This window comes from Neovison vison, chromosome 11 (genome assembly GCF_020171115.1).
Source record: "Neovison vison isolate M4711 chromosome 11, ASM_NN_V1, whole genome shotgun sequence".
Classification (NCBI taxonomy): domain Eukaryota; kingdom Metazoa; phylum Chordata; class Mammalia; order Carnivora; family Mustelidae; genus Neogale; species Neogale vison.
In genome coordinates, this window is record NC_058101.1 from 113,855,764 (window position 1) to 113,880,846 (window position 25,083).

Below are 25,083 nucleotides of genomic sequence, written 5' to 3' on the forward strand. Positions count from 1 at the left end.
TCTGCCAATTAAATATCACCTGCAAATTTAGAAAATTGCTCCTACAACCATTCACTAAGTCATTTGCATCTACATAATTTATTTTCTTTCACAGATTTCTTTTTATCCTTCTCCTTCATCAGTGCTTAAATCGTTCCTTATCAACAACAAATATTGTTGGTCATTTTCTTCTTCTCTTCTTACACACATACAGCTTAGACGTCTCTTACATCTATGCCCTAGCTCCATCTTATATGTATACACATGGAATATTTTTGAGCACTCATCATTCAGACAAATAACCATGCATTCTTATAGCCACATGTATTTTTTGAACTTCCTGCCTCACTGTAGCTTATATACTCCAGGAAACTCAGTTAGTCCACTAATACCTATTTAGTCAAATTTAAGAATTAAAATCTTAGTCATTGTCCAATTTAAATTCTCTTTAAATTGGAGACTTATTTCCTCTGTATGTATTTAACACTGACTCCCTTTGCAAAACTAACTTATTTCACAAGACTTGTAAGCATTTATCCCTGTAACCATAAGTGTGGGGGAGAGTTCTTTAGTGAATGAAGTTTCATTGGGGGATACAGATATTTTCAAGGTCATTTTGCAATAATGGAAAGATATAATGGAAATGTGTAAGGATTTTTTGTGATTACGTGGCCTGTCTTCAGGCACCCCACTAAGAATCCTCTTCATCTATAAGCATCGCTCTTTGTACACTGCCTTCTCCTGATCCCTGTAGGTGGTTTGTTCAAGAGGCAGCTCTAGCCTTCATCCCAGCTCACTACTCCTTGTCTAAGACCAAGGGAATCATTCCAAACTTAATTAGGGAATTAGATGACAATGGTGATAATTGCCACGCCTCCTGAAACTTGTTCTGGTGGCACTGATAGGCCCAATTTTATGGGCCTCTCTTTATGCCTGATGTCTCCCCAACTGCTCCTAGCACTCACCTCTCCAGTGTGGATAGGAAAGGGGGGGGCAACTCACCACATACTCAGATCTTCTGAACTGTCCTCCCAAAGTGAGTTCTCTCTGCTTTCTAGCTTTTTGGATTCTCCTTGTAGCAAAATAACACCAGCCTTCTTTATGTAGTCCCAAGTGCAATAATTTAGGACCTTAAATAAGCATCTCATGCATGAACTTCATGTTAATCCAACACTCCCAATTTCATTTTTATGATGGAGATGAGAGGGATATCTGTATTTCCCAAACTGTGGGGCCACAGACATCATTCATATGGGTTCCAGATGAATATTTATTAATTTATCCTAGATATTTGCATTGGGATGTTCTTCAGGTAGCACAGATCAGAATGTCTATAGCCAAGCTCTGTATTGCAGATGTCCTTTCCTAGCCTGCTGTCCTTCTAAACGCTGTTTCTGTGATCAAGTGTCCATCTGCTTGTTCTCCTCTGCCAAATTTCTCACCAAATCTCAATGTCTCCTTTTATCTTCTCCAAGAAATAAATTTCTTGTAATTATATCTTGGTTTATTGATTGTTTCTCAAACTCACACTTTTTACTAATCTCCTATTGCTACTGTTTTAGTTTAGACACTCCTTTATTCTTCTCTAGACAGTTGGAAATTCTTTTCAGTCTTTTTCCTTCTTCACTCCATGCTTCCTTGGGCTTACCTCAGATATCTTTCTTAAATGTAAATTAAATCTCATTTTTCTCTTAGGTAAAAACCTTTCATATTTTCACTGGCTAAATGATAAAGTCTAAACTCTTTAGCATGACAAACCTGCTTTTTTATTTATCCCAATTGTTCTCTCTCACATTCCTACTCATCTTTGAAACTTCGCTCAAATTTCTTCCTTCCATGAAATTATTTTAGCTCCCCAGGCAGGGACTGCCACTTCCCCCCTGTGTTACCATGTTACCTTATATGTACTACTTTATGGTATTTATCACACCGTGTTTTAACTATTTATTTATACATGTGACTTCTGTGTAAATTATGATATCTATGAAGGCAGGAACAATGTCTTCCATTTCTTTGTATCTATGATGCTAGGCATGGTGCCCAGAATATAGCACGTATTCAAAAACATATGGGGATGAGCAGATGAATATAGGGCATTCTGCTTGGCATACAAAATAAATACAACCTCAGCCTTATGGTTTCCAAAAATACAAAGAAAAGATCTCTCTGTGTGTCTCTGTTTCTGTCTCTGTCTCTTTCTCTCTGTATGTGTGTCTATGTTCCAAAAGGGCAGTTGGAAAAGAAGTGGAATCGATGTAGTCAGAAGACAGGTTTACCAAGATAGGGGAATGATTTGAAAGCTTTATGAATTACTTTGGGTTGAAAATTTAGGGAAAGGAACTGAGTAAGGACTATTAAGGCAGATTGAGGCTTAATGTGATCTATGTGGAGTATGATAAAACCTAAGAAGGAGGTGAGACAGATTGCAGAAAATGGTAGTTGCTTCTCAGGAGTTTTAAGGGAAAGAAAGAAAGAGATTTAGATAGGGAAAGAAGAGAGAGATTTTTGAGAAAGAAGTGAGAGCTTTTGAGAAGTTTAGAAGTACAAAAGTTTTTAGCTATTCCCCAAATCCTTCTCCATATAATCTTATTTTTTGTCTTCTACTCATACCCAAACTCCATCTGAAACTTCTTTAAATATGCAGATCTTAAAAACTTGTGTTGAGCTGTTTCTGAGTATTATTTTCCTCACTGCTATGTGGCTTGGTTTATTAAAATGCTTTAATGGCCAAACTTACACTAGAACTCTTTTTCCCTCTGTACACTGGTAAGGGAATTAAGAAACTGGATTCTTTTAAGAAATTGGATTGCAAACTGCCTGGGTTCGAATTCTGAATTTTCCTCAATGTGGCTAAATGACCACGTGCAAGTTACTTTACCTTTCTCCAACTCTGTTTCATCATCTGAAGTATTAGAATAACACTAGCATCTACCTCATATAGTTGTTGTAAGTATAGATAGCTAATAAATTCAAAGTATATAGAATAGTATCAGCAATAGTAAACTTTATATAATTGCTAATAATTATTATTTGGTTAATTTCAAGTTTTTTTTTCCCCTTCTTTTTTAAATTCTCCTTGGTCCCTGTGTTAATTGCTAATGTTGTCAAATATATCGTTGCCTGAAATATGTATCTCTCATTCTTTTTTTTTTTCTTCAAAGATTTTATTTATTTATTTGACACAGAGAGAGAGATCACAAGTAGGCAGAGAGGCAGGCAGAGAGAAGGAGAAGCAGGCTCCCTGCCAAGCAGAGAGCCCGATGCAGGGTTCAATCCCAGGACCTTGAGATCATGACCTGAGCCGAAGGCAGCAGCTTAACCCACTGAGACACCCAGGTGCCCCATATGTAACTCTCATTCTAATGATGTTCTATTTTTATTGAGAAATAGGCATATAAAAAGGTTCCAAGCTATACAACACAGAGATGTAGCTTTTTCCTTACAAAAGCACTAACTATTCATATTTCATATACTTATCTTTTTAAACTTTTTAATTGCCTTATTCTACTATAATATATTTCCTTTTAGATTTATATTACCCAACAATTTCATTTCCTGAAAATCTAAATTCATATCTTTTATAGCTTTACCTACTGGCATCTTAGTATTTTCTTTCCTGCTTGCTTTTTAAAGATTTTATTTCTTTATTTCTCAGAGAGAGAGAGAGAGTGAGCACAAGCAGGGGGAGCAGAAGGAAGAGGGAGAAGCAGGCAGAAGAAGCATAAGCAAGGAGCCTGATGCAGGACTTGATCCCAAGACACTGGGATCATGACCAGAGTCGAAGGCAGACACTTAATGGACTGAGCCACCAGACATCCCAGTCTTAGCATTTTCCTACAGATTTTCTGACTTCCACGTAGCAGTGAAGCAGTGATGCTAACAATCCATCATACTTTTGAAAATATTTTCTGGCCTGTTACTTGTTTTTCAATTTAGTTATTATAGTTTTGATTTATTGATGATTTATATTTTTATGTACATGTAACTACTGATAGTTTCCATGTAATTTATTCCATTATTTTAAACCTCTGAAGGATATCTTTTGTTTTGTCTGTGTGATACCCATTCTTCCCTTATTGTGATTACAGCATTCCAGTTTTCCTGGGGACTTGGCCTTCCTTGATGCTTACTTCATGTACTACATTGAGCCTCAGTGCTCAAGGTCGCCACATGGTTCAGGCCTGGCACCAAGGGCACTGCCTTTCCCAGCCTCCGGCTCAACACTGACATGTCTGTACAACTGAGGTTCTTTGTTAGAACCACTGGTAAAAGAGAATCTGTGTTCATACAGGGATAGATAAAAGAATGAAATCTAAGTCTGCACCTGCTGAAAAGTCACTTCGCTAACAACAAAAGAAAGCCTGCCTGAGAATTGAGACAACACAAAGGAAAGCAGTGTTGAGAGATGGAGAGAGAGAGAGAGAGAGAGAGAGCGCGCAAGGCCTGAGGAAATGAGCCTGGATAGTGGTAGGCCACTCAACTGCTTTTTCTCCCTCCCTCCTTTCCTTCTTTAAAAAAAAAAAAAAAAAAAAAAAAATTATTTTGAGAGAGACAGAGAGAGAAAGCACATGCACACACCAGTGGAGGATGGGGGGGGTGGTCAGCCGGTGGAGGGGTACACGGAGGGGCTAAAGCAGAGGGAGAGAATCTCAAGCCGGTCACCCTGAAAGGTGGGAGGGCTGATTTCATGACCCTGAGATCATAAGGGCCTAGCTGAAACCAAGAGTTGGACACTTAACAGACTGAAAAATCTAGGTGCCTCCAGCTCTTTTCACTGCAGCTGGGCTGTCATTTGTAATCAAAGATACCTAATTAATTTAGCTTGGAAAATACAGGATGATTATTTTTAAGGTAGAGAATTCCTGATCCTGCTTTCAAGCTGTGAGGAAGGAGCAAAGATGTGAAAGAGACTGAAAATGTAAGAGAGATAAGAATAAAGGAAAGTAGAAAAGCAATTTAAATTTCATTCCATGCTGATTAGACTCAGATGTATCTGTCCACCCCAGATTCCTTACCTGAATTCTGGACTTGTATGTCAAATTACCTGTTTTATTTTATGTTTGGACAACTCCAAACAGTTGCTAAGAGAATTGGCTCTGAAGTCAAACAATTAAGTTGCTTAGACTCTCTATGTGTTTTCTTATCTATGCAATGGGATTAATAATTGTATCGATTTCACAGACTTGTTATGATGATTGAAGGAATCAGTACCTATAAAGTTTTGGAACAGCACAGGGCTATTTTAAAATGTTTATTACTATTTCTACTCATTTCCAAAATATTAGTTTTGATTCCACACTCCCCACTCTCTACCCAAATATTTCTTTTCTTAGTTTTCTCTGTGCCAGTAAATGGTCCCATTCTCAATTCAATGATAGTGAAGTAGGAATGAGTGAATATAATGAGCTATATAATCCGTGGACTAAAAGCTTAAAATGATAGTTGCAAAAGCCCAAGTTAAGCCTCTCAATAAAGATGGAAACTTCTTTCAAATAAGGCTAAATTGAGCAGGATAAGATGGGTTGGTTGATTGAATTAAAGAGCAACTAGATGCCATTGAAAGATTTTAGTTAAGGATGTGTTATTATGTAATGAACGTCTGAAATGTCTTAGAGCAGGCGTGGACTGTTTTTCATTCTTTTAAGTACAGATATTTTCTAGATAGCGAGGTCTCAGTGTTAAACCAAATGTATAAAATCTTTGCCTCAATTAAGCTTACATTTTATCAGGGGAAGACAAATAGAATAGGTACCTAGAGAGATGGTGATGGGTGTTTCAAATTACAGTGAAACAGGATAAGGGACTAGGTAGTGCAGAGGGTAAGTAAGAGTTGTTTCAAATAGAGGGATGGTGGAAGTCCTCTCCCAACTTGTCAGCACAGATTGGAAAAAATGAAGTGGAGAAAGATGTCTAGGGAAGAGCATTGTAGGAAGATGGGACTGAGGTACAAAAGGCCTACTTCAGCAAGTGTGCGGAGGAGCAAGAAAGTCTGTGGGCTTGCAACATGATAAGGGAGAGAGAGATAAATGAGTTCATATGGGGGGGTGAGGAAAGTAGAAGATACAGATAATTTTAAGGATGGTTTTTATACTGAATAGGATGGGAAGGTTATCAAATGGCTCTCAGCAGAAGAGTGACTGGATCACTCTGGCTGCTATGTTAAAAATATACTAAAAAAGAAAAAAAAATCTTAGGAGAGACATTGATAAAAACAAACAAGCAAACCACACACACCCCCAATAAATAAAAATATATTGAAGACAGTCCAGAATGGGAAATGGCCAAATTATGGGAACTCTATGGCTACAATCCAAGGGAGAAAGGATGATGGCTAGAAGTGAGGTAGTGAATGGCATGAGAAATGGGGAAACATGGGAACAAAAGAAGACTTTTTCTGCTGCAGGGGCCTGAAGAAAATAAGACATAAAGCCTTGATTGAGTGAGAAGGTATCTTTGGCTTTGCTCTTTCTCTTTGCTCTTTTTCATTTAATCTACCAGCAAATCCTGGTCCTCTTTGCTCTCCTCATCTAATCTATTAGCAAATCTTGCCAGCCTACTTTCAAAATATATGTTGAACTCATTATTATTTTTTTTTTAACATAGTACCTTAGAAAGATCTTACAATCTAAATCAGCAGATAACATGAGGCCCATTTGCCTTTCCTGGGACACATTCTTAATTCATTTTCTCAGTTAATCTTCACAACAACTGAATTCCACAGATATGGACACTGAAACTCAAAGAGATTAAAAACTCTCGGAGGCTCACATGGCTAACTATGTGATGCCAGAACCCACAACTAATGTCTGTTTTAATCCAAAGGTCATGTGTTTCCACTAAGGATCAGAGGGTAAGTGAAAGGATTTGGAGGCTGGAAAGTAAGGAATGTAGGGACTAACAGTAGATTCTCAGTCTTTGCAGCAAACCATGAGCTTTTAATACTGAAAATTTAAAGATGTGTCAAGAATGGAGAGTTGAACTAGGAATAAAAATTTGAAAAGTATGGACAATGTTTGTAATTGCAACAATGGAGATCAAAATAAAGAATCAATATCTAATGAATTAAGGACGTTAAGAGAATCCGTGAAGGCTCCCCTGATGACATTAGCTCCTATGGTATTGAAGTGAACCAGCTGGCCAGATGCCATGAACTTCCATAACAATGACCTATTATCCATGTGATCCAAGATCACAGAAAATGGGAATGGAGATGAACAACGGAAGCATAGAAAAATAGCAAGAACCTGAGGATGGCGTGGGCAAAAATTTAGCCTTATTTTGAGTGAGAATTTCCAGAAAGTGAAATTACTTGTCACTTTCATGATTTACTAGAGGCCATGAAGTTTGTCTGTTTTATCAGATATTCAAGAAACCTGATTTCTGTTCTTATTGGTGAGACTCTATGCATGCCATACTTCCAGTTTGTTTTGTTTTGTCAATTGCATATGCATGATTTCTAAAGAAGACTTTTCTTATCACCTCCACCAGACAGACTTCACAATATTTTCTTCTCATGCATTGAAAACCTTGAGACCCTTCAGATTGATTTTTAGAGTCCATAGTCTTTCATGGTTCACCTCCCCTTCCAATTTTCCCCAACTCCCTTCTCCTCTCTAACTCCCCATGTCTTCCATGCTATTTGTTATGCTCCACAAATAAGTGAAACCATACGATAATTGAGTCTCTCTGCTTGACTGATTTCACTCAGCATAATCTCTTAAACCTTGAGACCTGTCTCATTATTCCCCTTTACCTCTAAACCTACCAACTTCCTAACAGATTTCAGTATCTGTGTAGATGTCCTGTACATCAATCATTTTGGGCCATTTCTTAAAAATAGACTTCACTCTTTAAAGAAGTTTTAGGTCTACTGGAAAATTGAGCATAAAGTTCTAATATACCACTCCCTTTCTCTGGTATGCTTTTCCCTGAGCACAGTTTTTTGGTTTTATTGTTTGTTTGTTTGTTTGTTTTGTTTTGTTTTGTTCTGTTATCAGCATCTTGCTTTAGTGTGGTACATTTGTTACAACTGATTTATCCAATACCAATGCATTATTAGTTGAAGTCTATAGTTTACACTGAGGTGCACTCTTTCTATGGGTTTTGGCAAGTGATGTCATGGATCTACGACTACAGTATTAAATAAAACAGTTTCACCGCTCTAAAAGTCCCAGTGCTCCATCCCTTTGTCCTTCCTCTTGCCCCATTTTGGCCATTTTAAACTGCAATTCCTTTTGTCTCCTCTAATATTCTGCCATTATCTACCAGGCCAGCTCTGCATTTTATCCCTAGAACTGCTAGATTTCATTCTCTGGTTACCTATATCCATTCTACTAACTCTTTTATATTTTCAGTTATACTTTATCTGGTTTTCAACCTCATCTTAACATTCTGATTAATTTTTCCAAAATTTCATCCCGGTCTATCTCCCGAGTCATGACCATGCTTCCTTGAATATTTTGCTTTCCTTTCATCTCACTCTTGCCAAGTTTATCCACCATCTCTCAACCTTGATATGGATGTTTTCATCTTCTCTGCATTAAAGAAAGTCATGCTTGTTTAGCCACATTGCTTTTACACTTGGGCATTTAATCCCGGCTAAAGGAAGTCACACTATTGTTTAGACATACATCACTGCTAGTCTTAGCAGCAATGAAAAGTGTTAGTCTTAAAAATTTGCTCAATCCTCAGCAACATTGATCCATCCTTTTATCTATTTTGATTTAGCAGTCACTATCACTTCCCTATTTCAAAGCTTCCCACTTTCTTGTAGACAATTTCATAATACCTGTCCCCATTACTGTCAACAGACTTCATCTCCTATTGTTATCAAGACATTTGAAGTGATGAGATATGATCTTTCTCAAGCTCCCAACCTCTTGTCTGTAAATCTAAGTACTACCAGATACATTCTTAAAATGTGTTTTTCAGTATCAAAGAAACATCTTTATTCTATTAAAAGCAATTCTCAGTCTAAGCTTTTATTCTATTTTCTGTGGGATCTTTCACATATTAACTTCCTTTTCTTATATTAAATTCTCATTCTTTATTTTTCTATCTCAGTTTATAATTATATTCAGGTTTCTTTTACTCCAAAAACAAACCAGCAAAACCCCCACCTAAATCAGTGATTTTCAAACTATTATCTCTTTCTTTTTATCCCCACCCAAACATTCTAGAAGAGTGTTATATACACATGTTGCTTCCACTTTTTCACTTCCAAATTTTTCCATCTTCTTTGGCAGTCTGGCTTCTTCTTCCAGTCCTGCTACTAAAAGAGATACAGCTTAGGCCATCAACGACTTCCAAAGAGCCAAGATAGTAGACATTTGACAGTCCTTAAGGCTTAGAAATTTTTGACATTGCTAGTCATAGCTTATTATTTCTTTTTAAGCTCGCTTAGCCTAACTGATCTTCTCCTGTGGTTTGGTCATGCTTCTCCGAATTATTACTATTATTATTATTATTTTCTTCATTAACTCTTCTTTTTCCATCAGTTCTTAAGCGGTGGTCTTTTTCAGGGTTTCATCCTAAAGTCAGTTTGTAATCTTACTGTATGATTTCTTCTTTGCAATTCTCATGCATTTTCATGCTGTCAGCTACCACTCATAGGCTTAGGGGCTCCTAAATACATGCCTCTTTTTGGGCCATTTTGGTGAGGTTCAGAGTCCTCTCTATCTGTGAATATTCCACAAACATCCAACTCATCCTATCCTTGTTTGAGTGCTATAAAGGCCTCCTTAATCTTGGCTTGCTCTCTGTGCTATTTCTCACCTTTCTGTCTTTGCTTATGCTCCTTTGTCAGTAGATATCCCATGCTTTTTCACCTGGATGATACAACTTATTATCCTGTCATGAGTATACACATCTCTTCCTTTAGAAAGTTTACCTCTACTTTATTGTCATGGCTTCCATAGCGTTCCGTGCATGCCTCTAACGTTGAGCTTAACTGCACTGCATTGTAGTTATGTTTAATGTCTCTGTTTCCCATTAGGCTAAGAGGGCCGTAGGGCAAGAACCATGTTCTATGTATCTTTATGTCTCTAGTGCCTAACTTACTACATAGAATATAGAGACCACCATGTCTAAAATAAACATGTTTATTATAGATGCTTTTATCTTATTCACACTTGCATTCCTCCATTGTACCTTGACTAAGGCATTAATACTTTTAATTGGCATATGTTTAAAAATATTTATAAAGCAACCCATATAAATATATGTTTTGAATGCATTGATGAATTAAAATAACTGTGATAGAAATATATTTACCTTTTAAGACTAAAGAACTGCAAAACCTCACATCAGCCATTTAAAATGAGGAAACCTCTGTAGCGCAGTGCAGATTATTTCTTCTGTTCAGTCTTGGGGGCACTTTCTTCCTCAGGAAATGACATTATTGGCACTGTAGTCACTAAATAGTGTCTACTCTTATTATCAATTTCAATATTATATCTACCTCTGAAAATTTCTTTATGCTTGTGAAACTATGAAAGGTGGAAAAGGGACAAAAAATCTCAGTATTGGTCCAGAAATTTAGAAATGGGAAATAAGATTCTAAATAGGGCTATTTTAACTTCGCAACTTACTGTAATTAGTTGCATTCTAAGTATAAATATTTCATCCCAATTTTACAGATCTATAATTTACTCTGCTTGCTATTCCTTCTGTTCTGTTTCCTGAGTTCTGGCTTTATTCCATTGTTATATCTATTTTCCTTGGGGGTGAAACTCCTGCCATATAATCTAACACTTGATATTAGTTAGGGTGAAGAAATATCAAACTTTTTTCTTCATATAACCTCCAAAGGAATTTTCAAACTATATACCTCTCATGTTTATAATTGACATATTACATTTACATTTGTTTAGACAACTGCAAAGTGTGCAGTTTCTAGACAGAATTGGTCATATCTCTGTTTCTCTCAACCCCACCCCTTCCGTTTTTACTCTGCTATGTACTGTGAGCCTTACAGGGATGGAAATCTGTACACTACTTTTTCCAGGCTCCTCTGCCATCTGGACTCTTCTTAATTTCCACCAGAGTGAAGCCGCTGAGGATGTCAAAAAGAAGAAAGAGCAGAGCCTTCTGTTTTAAATGGTTATTTCAGTGGCTGTAGCAGTCGTGGCAGGAGATGATCCCTGACTCTGGCATCTGAGGCAGAGGCAGCATCTTCGTGGTGGCCCTGGTTAAGCCCTGTGTATCTTCATTGGGGGATACAGTCAACTGGACCATGAATGACTCCTGATACCTTGATTATTCTTCTGTTTTGTTTTTCCATTCCTTCTAATGTCTTTTTGATCAATCCCTGTATTCAATCTCTTCTCTTTGCAATTTCAGGAGTGGTTTTTGTTTTCCTAACCAGACACTGACTTAAGTGTATTCTGTTATAAATATTAAAAATTTAAAATAAAATTGTCAAGTGCTTCCTACAAATGTATTCAACTATCATAGCAATTTAAACCATCACTTTTCTCTAATAGGAGAAACATTTACATCATTTTTAAGCATTTTTGAACTCTATATTCCATTCTACCTTCACAAAAGTTTTATCCAAATATAAATAAATGCATGCCTAAAAGTCTTTTCTGGATAACCAAACTATATTTTTTGCAGCAAAAATATGTATGCAAATTAAATTTAAAATCTCAAATAACCTGTGACCAGAAATTTCAGGTGTAAAACATTTCTTCTGAGTTGAGTCATCATTATATCTGTATGCAATATATTGATTGATGGGGCATAAAAGTGAAACTTTATGACATTGATAGAGCTTTTTTAAAAAATTAATTTGAATATCCCATGAGTCAATATTAATTATGGTTCGGATGAAGTAAGGGTGAGCATTATGCTATATATTTTCATTTTATAGAAACCTTGTCCAAATGAATGAATAAAAGAAAATGGAAGGAGTATTTTGTTTTGTTTTGTTTTTATTAATGCCATTCAATTCCTTGAAATTCTTCCTTGTTATACATGGAAAATCACTGTGAACTCTTCATAAAAAAAAATTCTTTTTAATGATCTAGCATTTGACAACTTAAGTTTTACGCTCTCTTACTATTGCTTTTAATTTTTTTTTTTTTTAGATAAAAGCATCTGGCTTATAAAGGGATGTAGTGTCACCAGAGTTTCTATTGTGTCTTAGTTTGGTGCACAAGAGAATATTTATACCTAGAGCCACATGTCATAAAAAGATTTTGTATGCATGAAAGATATGTCCTTATTTTATAAAGTAGGAGAGGGGTGATTATATAAAGGATAAGGGAAATAAGAAGCACCAAGGTCATGTTTTCAGGTAGATGATTTTTAGGAAAGATTACTTACAGAAATTGAGAATATGGAAATTTATTTCCTGCCATGCTACCTCTATCAGTTTGCCCCTTAAAAAAGTCTTCTAGTACAGTACGGGTAGGGTATGACCTAAATGATAGAACACCCAGCTGTTTTCCTAATTTTTTTTTGTATTTCTATCCTAAACTTTATATATTTATTATTTCATATATAATTTTATCTCCAGTTTTTGTAATTTTGTTCTTCACTTTTAAGCCAGAAGAAAATAATTTATCAGTCACATTAACTCACCTTAACAATTCCTCCTGTTCTGATCAGAACATATCTCTCAATTTTCTATTTTACGCTGAAACATCTTTTGGCGAGACCTGAGTTCTCATAAATTTTAAGAGCATATTAATTATAGAAAGTTATAAAATTAGTAAGGTGGATGAGAAATAGAGAAGACTTTGCTAAATTCTTAGTTTTTGTTGTTGTTGTTTCTTCATTTGTTTTGTTTTTTAGTTTCTACATATAAATGAAATCACATGGTATTTGTCTTTCTCTGACTTATTTCACTTAGCATAATACCCTCTAGGCCCATCCATGTTATCAGAAATGGTAATATCTCATTTTTTTTTAAGGTTGAAAAATATCCGATTGTGTATATATACAACATCTTCTTTATCCATACGTCTACTGATGGATGCTTAGGTTGTTTGCATGTCTTGGCTATTGTAAATATTGCTGCAATAAATATAGGGGTGCATATGTCTTTCTAAATTAATGTTTTCAGTTTCTCTTTAAAAAATATTTTATTTATTTATTTGAGAGAGAGAGAGAAAGTGCATGAGTAAGGGGAGGGACAGAGGAACAGGGAAAAGCAGACTTCCTGCTGAGCAGAAAGCCTGACACAGGGCTCCATTCCAGGATTCTGAGATCATGACCTGAGCTGAAGGCAGACGTTTAACTGACTGAACTACCCAGCTGACTCAATGTTTTCATTTTCTTTAGGTAAGTACCCAGTGATAGAATTATTAATCATAGATATTTCTATTTTTATTCTTCGAAGAACTGCCATACTGTTTTCCACAGCAGCTGCTCCAATCTACATTCCCACCGACAGCATACAAGTGTTTCTTTTTTTCCACATCCTCACCAATGTTTGTTATATCTTCACTTTTTGATACCAGCCATCAATGTGAGGAACATTTTTGTTTTTAAAATAGACTTCAAATATATATTTATGGGATTATGTGCTCTCTCTGATTGTACGTTCCTCTGTAAAAGTTATGTTATGTACTGAACACCTGACTTCTGGTTTTTATGGAAAGTCCCTTTAAAATGAGATCAATCCAACTCTGAAACATGAGTGCCACCTCTGGAAAAATCAAATACCTCAGAAACTTTCCATGTTTCTTCTTTGACTCTTTTTTTAATGCGATAGTCTGTCCATAGTCATCATGACAGACTCCAAGAAACATTCTTTCAATTTTGGTTTTCTCTTAGGAAGATAGACAATTAAGTGAACCCATGCAGTTTAACCTATGTTCTTTAAGGGTCAACCATGTTTACTTTATTTGAAATATACTTAGATTCATGAAAAATGTCTACACTAGCAGAAAATTTATAACAGTAATATACTCATTTTTGTGGAGCTCTGTTATAACATTATTATGTCATTTCATCAGTGTTATTTTGCTTTACAGGGGTAAATAACCCTGAAGAAAATTTCAATATGATGAATCTTGTTGGATAATCTAAATCACTTTATGATATTTTACTGATTATCATTTGTATAATTGAATTCATATTTTTAATTTTTGAAAATTAGAGCTTACATTTCTATTAGTAACATAATAAAGTTAAGCAAACTGTTATGAACCCTCGACATCTTGACAGTCATTCTATAATGCTGACTGTTCTTTCCTCCTTAAAATGTCTTCCCTTGGCTTTCATAACACCACATTTTCTCAATTTTTTTCCTATCTTTGCCTTCTCCAACAAACTTTTAGTAGGCTTATTCTTTTCCATCTGAGAAATATTTAGATATTTCTCAGAGCTTGGTCAGAATGCCAAATATCTCTGTGAATAAAATAAAAATCTAGATCCTGGAGTCCCGGGATCGAGTCCCACATCAGGCTCCCAGCTCCATGGGGAGTCTGCTTCGCTCTCTGACCTTCTCCTCACTCATTCTCTCTCTCACTGTCTCTCTCTCTCAAATAAATAAAATAAAATCTTAAAAAAAAAATCTAGTTGCAATAAACAGAGTTACAACTTTTCTGGCTAAAAATCATATGGCAGTTGCTTTCTTTAAGCCCAATTTTTTGCTTTCTAAAAGGACTGCACCAAACTTTAAGTGATCATACAGTCATGGCATGCCCTTACATGAAAATGAAAACAATTAAATTGAATGTTAATGAATACTAGCATACTATTGCTTATGTGTGGTTGTTATATAATAAATTCTTAAAGTGTTTAAAGTTATACTTTTAAGTAATCTTTACATCAACATCCTTATATTCCTCACTTCAAAGATGAGAAAGCAAGTCTTAAGAATGTAACTAACTGGAATAAGCCCACAAGTCTAAAAACATCAACAATATTAGACTAATTCTCATGCCTTTTTATCATCAACTTGTATAGCAAATGAAGTTTGTTAGCAAAAGAGCTCATTAAGAATTTTATCCATTCTCTATAAAGCAATCTTTATATTGCTTTTTAATAATGCCTGTGCTTTTCTTTATCCTTTGTTTTAACATTGTTGCTTATCTGGGTCCAGATCAGGTAGGACCTCTCAGAGATAAAAAGGCAGAACACAAAAGGTTTGTGGGTTTTTAAAAGAGGAAAATAAGATAAATTATCATAGTTTTAATAAGAGGAATGAGAATTGATCATTCTCTCTTTCCTACTGAAAATATTGATATTAATGTTTTTCAAATAAGATTCCATGTGTAATTGATTTAATAAAACAAACTCAGGAAGATTTTAAAGGATATAAAAATCACATTATTATTTTTGTTACAACTACCTTCAAAACATTTTATTTTTTTCTCTTCCCATGTCTTGAAAACAACTTATTCAGACCTTTTAGCTGTCTGAATATGTTTAAGTATTTCGGAAATAATTCTGGTTCTGGCAATGATAAGGTAGTTTTTACTGAATTAACCCAACAAAGAGTAACAATTATAAGTTCTGTATCAAATTTAAAAACATAAATTAAAAAGACTGGAGATAAACCAAAGGAAGGAAGAAACTGAAGGGTATCTGACTCTTGAAAAATGGTAATTGCATTAGGTGAGATCCACTTTTACACGGTTTATTTATTGAAGACCCACCTCAGTTTAGATGACAAGAGGTACCAGAGCTCAAACAGAAAGTCAGTTTCTTATAAGATTTAAGTGTCAGGAGATGGAGCCTGAGGCAGTCAGGGTGGCCAGAAATTAAAAGCAAATCACAGACAGGAGGGAGTCATGGAAGAATGAGCCAAAAATTTGTGAATAAGCTTCCCTCAAGTCCTTGGTTGACTCCTAAACTGCACATGCATGAGGATAACTTTTTAAAAAATCAGCAGAAAGCAACAACCAGAAGACTAAAAGAGCTGAACAAAGATTATAATTACTGCTTATGACAGGGAAGATAGAGATAAAATTTTGAGTCTCTCTAAGTCACAAGGGTTTGATGAAAACCACAGGCTTTTCATAGAAACTCCAGAAGGCTATGCTTAAGAACATAAGGATTGCTAAAACCAATTGATTTTCCCCCAAAACTAAAGAAAATAAAAAAGACCTGGCTTAACAACATGTAAAACCAAAGATCCACAAGTTCAGGGGAAACCTATAATAACTAGCTACTAAAACAAAAATCAGTCCTCTTCAGAGTATGCAATCTCAGAGACATAATCTCAAGCATTCATAATGTATCAACCACAATGGTCAGTATTCAATCAAATGTGACAAAACAGAAAATGAGAAGAATTAGAAAAATGTGATCTACGGTTAATAGAAAAGCAGTGAACATAAGTCTATCTGGAGATGGCAAAGATGTTGAAACTGTAGCAGATAAGGACTCTGAAACACCTGTTATCAGTATGGTGAAGGATTTACAAGAAAAGATGATCATAAAAATATATGGAATCTCAGAAGAGAAATGGAAATCATTTTTTAAAAAACTGACATTCTAGGACTGGAAAATAAGCTACCTAAAATAAAAAAAGGTTACCACATGAACTTAGCAGAAAATTGGAGACTGCAGAAGAAACAATCAGTAAGCTTGAAAGCAGATCAAGATAAATAATTTAAAGTAAAAGTCAGAGAGTAAAAATATTTCAAGAAATTAAATATCACCTCAGTAACTTAGAGACAATATTAAGAGGTTCAACATGAATATTCTCTAAGCTTTAAAGAGAGAGGAGAAGGGAAAAGCATAGAAAAAATAACTATAGAAGAATTGCCAACATTTACTAGATTATATGAAACTTATTTCAGAAACTCAGTGAATCCCTAGGAGTATAAATATAAGAAAAACCACATGTAGGCAGATCATAGTTACACATCAAAACATCAAAAATGAAAAAAAAATTGTAAAAAAGCCAGCCCACACTAAAAAAAGAAACAAAAATACAAATGATATCTGACTTCTCATCAGAAGCAATATATGGCAAAAAGACTATGGAAAGACACCTTTAAAAAGTTTAACATTGAGGGGCACTTGGGTGGCGCAGTGGGCTAAAGCCTCTGCTTTCGGCTCAGGTCATGATCTCAGGGTCTTGAGATCGAGCCCCTCATTGAGCTCTCTGCTCAGCAGGGAGCCTGCTTCCTCCTCTCTCTCTGCCTGCTTCTCTGCCTACTTATGATCTCCCTCTGTCAAATAAACAAACAAACAAACAAAAATTAAAATGTTTAACATTGAGAAAAACTGTTAACTCAGAGTTTTATTTATACTAAAAATATAATTCAACCCAGGACAATACAGACATTTTAAGGTTTTTTTTTTAAAAAAAAAAGGGTGAAAGACACTTATAGGACTACACTTCAAGACATTCCAAAGGAAGTTCTTCTGAAGTAAATGATGTCAGGTGAGTGAACAGAAATGTAGAATTAACTGAAAAACCTTAGAAACAGTGGATAAATGGTTAAATACCAGAAACTCTTTTTCTCTTTATATTTATAAAAGAGAACTGAAAGTTTAAGTTAAAAAACTATTACATTTTACTCTGGAGTTCTGAAATAATTATTATGACAACATAGCATAAAGGATAGGGTGGTATAAATGAAATTATATTGTTACAAATTTATACCTTTTTAAAAATGTGAAGTGGAATGATATTACACTAGATAGAATGTGATAAAAATACATATTGTAATCTCTATACTAACCACACAAAGAGAAGTACAAAGAGATACAGTAAAAAGTCAAAAGAGGAAATAAAGTCAAATATGAAAAATTAACCAAAAGAGAAGCAAAAAAAGAAATAACAGAGAGAAAAATGGGACATACATAAATCAAATAGTGAATTACAAACCTGAACCGAACTATTCAAAAATTCATCAAAAACATAGTAATTATAAGCGTGTGAGCACCTAATGGCAGATTCAAAAAAAATGAAAAAATTCAAAATCTGACAGAAATAGAGATAAACAAATAAAGAAGTTTAAGCACTCTTTGAAAAATCAAAGAACAAGGAGAAATAGAGTAGTAAGGATAGATCTACCTTACTTAGATCCTGAAACTAAATGATTAGCCCCTAATTGGTTTTGGGTTTTTTGTTTTTGTTTTTGTTTGTTTTGTTTTGTTTTTGAAAATAACACTGCATTTTTAAAAGAAAACAATGATATGAATTACATTGTGACTTTGGTGTGTATCATATACTGACAAAATGTTTCGAGTATAAATTTGGCAAAAGTAAAGCTTTTTATAGATACTTTTCTATTATATAAAATATTTTAAAATGTAGCTTTATTTTTCTCATCAGTTTTTCTCTACACAGAGTTCATAAAATAGTACTGGCTGCAACTTTTGCACTCAACATTACCACTTAAACCTCTGCCTTGCACTTATTTTATATGAAATAAGCTTCTAGGAGTTACAGTTCAGACATTGGTGATGGTTAGATAGGTAGATAGATAAGTAAATGCTTACCTTAAAGACTAGTTCTCCTACCAAGCCATTCCATGTCCCATCTTCTTGTGGGCTTCCATACTTGTGATCCGGTGCAACATAAATTTCATAGTTAAAACCCAGGTAGTTAGATAAGGCATCCAAAACATCAATGGAGAAGCCTTGGTACTTCTTCGGCTTACCCAAGACATTTTCAGAGACCATTACAAAAGGTTCTTCCTACATGGAAATAAGAGAAATCCTTGATGTCAATCTACAGTGCTCCCTGAAACCAAAAATTAATTCTTCAAAGAGTTTTGCTCATACACAATCTAAAAATTGCTTTTGAACTTTGAAAGAATTAACTTAGAAATATAACTTATGTGGTATTAATGTGTCATAGTATCGAATAATGTTTAATCACTTAATTTCTTTTCCTTTCTCATTTAATTACTACTATAACAAAAATTAGATGAAAGTAACTATAAAACTTCAGGGGCCATGAATTCATTATTCTTGTCACTCTAGGACCAATCTACAATTCAGCAATAATAAAATTATATTTAAGAAACCATAAATTTTTTGTATCTTGAAGCATTTGTTATCTATATATGTCAAAAATATGTAAAATAATATTTTAACATAAACTCTACATAAACTCTCTGAAAAAACCAAAAAATTCTAAGAACATATAGTTTAATGAAAATTTATAACATAACATTTACTTGGAATTATTTGATAAATAATTTTGAAATGTAGATATAACCACACATTTCATTGAAAAAAACAGCTTGTCTATCACTGCTATGAAAAATCCACTTAAGTTTTTGGCAAACTGTGTAATTTAGTAAATTTAGCAAATTGGTCTCTGTTTCTACATCTTTTACCATTTTGAGTTTTTGTCCTCTTACAATTAACAAATAGGCTCCTTTCACTTTTTCCTGGTATTAAGGAAGCTCAATTGGTTTGAAACATGCTGGCAGACTATAGGAAATTAGATAATCTACTCCTAAATTTCTTAAATTTGTTCTGAAACCTCTCAAAACAGTAATATTTACAGATAACCATATATATATACATATAAAACACATAAAACAGTAATATTTAGAGATAACCATATATATACAGGCAGATTTTAACCTGCCTGGAGGGCTATATGTCTATCTAGCCCATATGTACACATATACATATATACACACATATGTATATGTGTACATATGGGCTAGATAGACATATAGCCCTCCAGGCAGGTTAAAATCTGTATATACATATATATATGTATATACACATATATATATTAGATTTAATCCTTGGATCATTTTTATCCTTGGATCATTTTTCTTTAGAGACTCACAGATGAATCTTCATTGAGACATAAAATAACACTTTACTTTGGCTTTTAGTCAAAGATCCAAAGTAAGTGTCTTATAAAATCATTGCATCTATTATAAAAATATTGCCCACCATAACATTCAGTTTTCCCCTAAAAATACCATGAGATGAATTTTTGAATTTTTCAGAGCCAGTAGGGTTTCATTTTGTGCCCACTTCTAAGTAATTAAAATAAGATAACTAATTATCTTGGTATCCCTTTTCACTTTGGACACCCAGAAAATCAGTTCTAAGTTTGAGGCTTATCTACAACTATGCTGATTTTGTGGTATTTGTAATATTTTTTAAATTTTGGTTTTCTAAACTAGTGACACTTTCTTTTTTTAAAAATGTGGTCTTGGTCTACTGTTTATATCTTACCTCAGAGTAAAATAAATCAGTAAATAAATAGATAAAGGAGGTGACTGCTATTTGTTCCCAGGTAGTTGTTCTCTTCCTCACTAATTATATATATGGATATGCATATGCATATGTATATCTCTATCTATTTATCTATCTTTTAATATTAGCACCTGAGAAAAAAGACAATCTATAGTCTCCTTTTAGGCAAGGTGAGACCATGTGACTAATTCTGACCAATGGAATGTAAGCAGGTGTTTTGTGCAATTGTTCTTTCATCTTTCCTCTTTTTTTCCAGCTGGAATGAGCACATAATTTCCGGGGCTCTGGTAACTGTTGTAAAGCACACAGAGTGGAAAAATAAGATAGAAGAAGTCTATGCCCTTGAGATGTGAAATGCCATACCAGACTGTAACTTTCTAGGATTCTAGAACATAAGAAAAAAAGAAATTTCAGGTTTTTTTGTTGTCAAGCTCCTGATTGTTTTTCCATTACAACACTATTTGGATGCTAATGAACACTGATAGATCAGTAGAAGAGAGGTTTTGGGAATGGATAAAAATTTCAAGTAATACTGATTTGTTTAATCTAAATGATGTCAAATGAGAGAAAAGTAAAAATTCAATCAATCCTTTAATATTATGTGTAAAATATAGAACATCTTGATGATTCTAAATATTTATGTATTTTAAAATATATAGTAATCTTTCAGATAATTGTCAGAATTTGTTACCAAACATTCAGTTATACAGACAAAACACAGACCGAGCCAACAACTATGCAATGCAATGTACAAATACTCTGAAGTAGGCCATGAGGTCATTAGAATCAGAATGAATTAAATAAACTCCAAAAAGAAGATCATATTCAGAAGCATGCCAATAAGATTAGAAAATCCTGGAATTTTAGACTCAGAATTAGTCTACATTTTAATCATTTAATTATTGACAAACCAAAGTAAAGATGATTCATAAGAGATCTTATTTGATTGATTCCTTTACCAGTAATTTTAGACCATATACATTCTCTATTTATCTGTGGTCTTCAAAATCTAATAAATCTTTAAAGTTAAACAGCAATTTAATAAACAGAAAGCTGAATACCACTCTTCAGGATGATACTAAAACAATTAAGAATACTAATTAAGTGTACTGCAAAACTAAAAGATCTATCTGGTAAAATATTATCCCAATATACGCTTTGATATGAAATATTGTTTTTTAATTTTTACTCTAATCTCATTAAAACAGTTGTTGAATATGCTAAATTATATTTCCTTAATATGCTAAATTTTCCTCTCAAAATTATTTTTAATTCCAATATTACAAGTAAATACCCAGGCAAATGGATCCTTTCAAAGTTTTGTTGCCAAAGTCTGGTTCCAGAAAAATCAGCTGGAATTGATTTAAGGTCTAGAGTAAAAATGGCTCTCCTAATGGTTCTTTTACAGAGGACTGATGAATTATTAATGAACATGGTCTTCAAATTTTACAACCCAAATAAACTTTTATTACATCCTATCACTTCTCTTCTGAATAGATGTTTTTAGACTTTGTTTTTAAGCTCTTTAACAAATTAGGATCACTATTTGTACATCTTACCTCAGACCAGTTATGCTTTATGAGGACAATCAGCCAATACATTGGACAGGTAAACATAGCAATAGAAATTAGATTGAAGGTCTAATAGTAGAAAAAATACTTTCCCTTCCCTATGGCAATACTGAACGTGGTTGAAACATTTTTATTTATATATCTATTTCCAAATTTATTCATTCTTTGACTTACCTATTTAACATGAATTGAGCATCTACAGCATCAAGTTACTACACTCAGTATAGTGAGTGTAGTACCTACTATACTCGATACTGTAGAAAGTCATGGCCACCACTTCCAAAATAATCACAGTTTGGAAAAAGCCACATACTCAAAAAATATAACATAAAACAAAAGCAACATACACTGTAACTATTAAACACAAAACACCAGAGAAACACAGCAGGAAGTATTTAAAAAAAAAAAAGAAGAAGAAGAAAAGAAAAGGAAAGGAAACCTTCATTTTGGGAGTTACTGGCTATGGACTATTTTTACAGATAAGAAAAATTTCAATTCAAGATCACACAGAAGGTTACAGAACAGAAAGTCATCATAAAACATTTTACTTCAACTCCATCTCTTTGGACCTCAAATTTTTCAACCCTTGGATTAAAACCTAATTCTTAATAATCTGTCTCAAGTTTTAATGCAATTTAAAGTGGTATGAAACTGGAAGAGATTCCAGATGCATGCCAGAAAATAAATAAATAAATAAATCCATAGTACTCTCTGGAGAAAATATCTGCATTTTAGGTCTTACATTATTCCTTTAAGTAATTGTTTAAACAATGTTCAAAACAGAAGTCAAAGATACCATGTAAAAGGAAATTCTATTTCACATATACAAATGTGGAAATAATATACAAAAGAAATAGATCTTTCAAGAACTCTGATACTGAAATTTTCAGATCCATATTATAAAAATTGTGTTACCATACTAGAACAAATTGACAAGGGACAAATTGACAGGAAATTGGAAAGCACATGAAGTGTCATTGCACAATCTGAAAAGAACTAAACAGAAATTTAAGAATCAGTAAAGAGAATGTCTGAAGTTAAGAATTTAATAACTGAGTTAATCAGAAGATTAGAAACAGAGGAAGAGAGAATTAGTGACTTGTAATACTTCAGAATTAATACCTGTAGGGCAAAGGAATAAACAACTAGAAAATCTCAAAGCAAAAGTAAAGAGATGAGAAGCAGAAAGAGAAATAGTCTGATAATCTCAAATATTGCTAAGGATATGAAGAAACAGGAGTTGTCATTTACTATTGCTGGATGTTTAAATCGGTTCAATACTTTAGAAAATGTCCTGACATATCCAGCAGAGAATGGAGATATTTACAGGCAAATTAGTTTTGCCTGTTTTTGAGTGTTACATAAATATTTATCTAGCATGAAGATATGTACAGCAATGTTCCAACAATTTTACTCCTTGGGTATGAACACTTAAGAGAATCCTGGGCATCAAAATGTATACCCAAGAATGTTTATAACAACACTGTACATAATAGCCCAAATCTGGGAATAATAAAAATCCAAATGTCCATCAATGTGGAAAAGATAAATATCCTGTGGTATATGGATCCAATATGGATCCAATGTATATGGATCCAATGTAACCACATTAATCCAATGTGGTATATGGAACCAATGTAATGTCATCCAATGTAATGGATCCAATGTAATACTAAACAGCTTAAAATTTAAGAACCTAGAGCTATACACAGTAGCACAAATGGACTTTTAAAAGAATAATGTTGGGTGAAAAAAAATACTTGAAGAAAACAGTCTGATTCCATTTTTTAACATTCATAAACAGGTAAAGTTAATTGTGTATTTAAGGATTTACATGCAGGTGGAGATACCATGAAGAAAATGAGGGAAATGATCACCTCTGGGTGATTAGCTCCGAGACGCTGGGGAGGATATCATCAGAAAGATGCACAAGGAAAGTTGGCTTCTGTCATAATGATAGCCTTCTATTTTTTGATCTGGACACTAGTTGCCTGGTTGTTACTTTATTTTTCCTTCATTAATGTCTGAGCTTTTTTCTGTATGGAAGTAATATTGCAATATAAACAAAAATAAAGAAAAAGTATGTTAAAGAGAGACCAGATAATGGAGGGCATTGAAGCCATATGAAGTTTTTGCCTTTTATTTGGAAAGGAGCTGGAAATTTGTGGAAGGAAAACAGCCTGATCAGAAAGTAATTTTGAGAACAACATATAGAATGACTTGTGGCAGAAGCAAGGTCTAGGGGTCCTTTGCAACAATGCAGATGAATGACAGGAGATTATAGCCTGTGCCTATTTAACATATATTTCCAAAGTATGTATAGGTGGCTTTGAGTCTCGTATTACAGTGATGGCGGGTTGGGGAGGAGGGTAGAAATGACAAAATCCTGCCTTTAAAATTCATTTTCCAGAAATTAGTTTCAAAGAGTATTAATAAAACTGAGCTTAAGCCAGTGAAAACCTGTCCACCTATTAAGAGAAAATAAATTGCAGATTTCGATTTGCTGATCATTTGGATGACAGATTCTCTAAACACAATCCACGGCAACTGGAATAAACAAAGCTTTCACAGAATGCCTGTGGTTATCAGTCTAAGCACATTAGCATGAGGATCCACAGACTTGCTTGTAGAAAAGAGTATTTCAGTGGTTTGATAATTTTCATATTAGCAGGGATTTATTCACATCACTTGTTGGGTTATTAGATAATAACTTCATAATTCTGAATTTGTATTCAGTCACTTAAAAAACCTCATGCTAATTGCTTAGTTGATTTACAACACTGTTTGCCACTTGCAGATTTTGTAGTTAATTCCCGTATTTTAATAACTATGCAATATTGTTTGCTAGTGATAGAGTTGGAAAAAAGCATCTGACATTGCTGATAGGCTCAAGTGACAAGCTCTATTGCCAAGGCTTTCCGAGAGCTGTTTAGAGGTTTTAATATGCACAACCTCACAGAACACCAGGATGGCCAAAACTAAAAATGAGTCACTAGAAATTCCCTACAATTCTGCTTACATGTACAGCTCAAAGACATTAAAAAGGGAACAAGAATATTTCTTAATGGCCTGCTTAAAAAAATTTTTTTTCCTCATAAAACATGCCTCTGGCCGAAGTAAATAAGAGTTGTCTTTATGCACAGTGTGAGCTTATATTTTGCTTAGGGATGATACATTCCACTTTGATATGGGCAAAACTAATGACCACCATTCTCCTTGGAAAGGCATCATTTTTTTTTAATATTTCTAAATTTTATTTATTTATTTATTTTTTATAAACATATAATGTATTTTTATCCCCAGGAGTACAGGTCTGTGAATCACCAGGTTTACACACTTAATAGCACTCATCATAGCACATACCCTCCCCAATGTCCATAACCCCACC

General features: G+C 34.0%; 1 protein-coding gene across 1 annotated transcript in view; it reads right to left on the minus strand.

Moving 5' to 3' along the window:
- Positions 1-25,083, minus strand: part of GRID2 (glutamate ionotropic receptor delta type subunit 2) — a 1,460,772-nt gene that overhangs the window by 292,834 nt on the left and 1,142,855 nt on the right. The window contains exon 10 of the mRNA XM_044224485.1: positions 18,394-18,591. Coding sequence (XP_044080420.1) covers positions 18,394-18,591 — 198 coding nt within the window. The remainder of the gene's footprint in view (positions 1-18,393; positions 18,592-25,083) is intronic.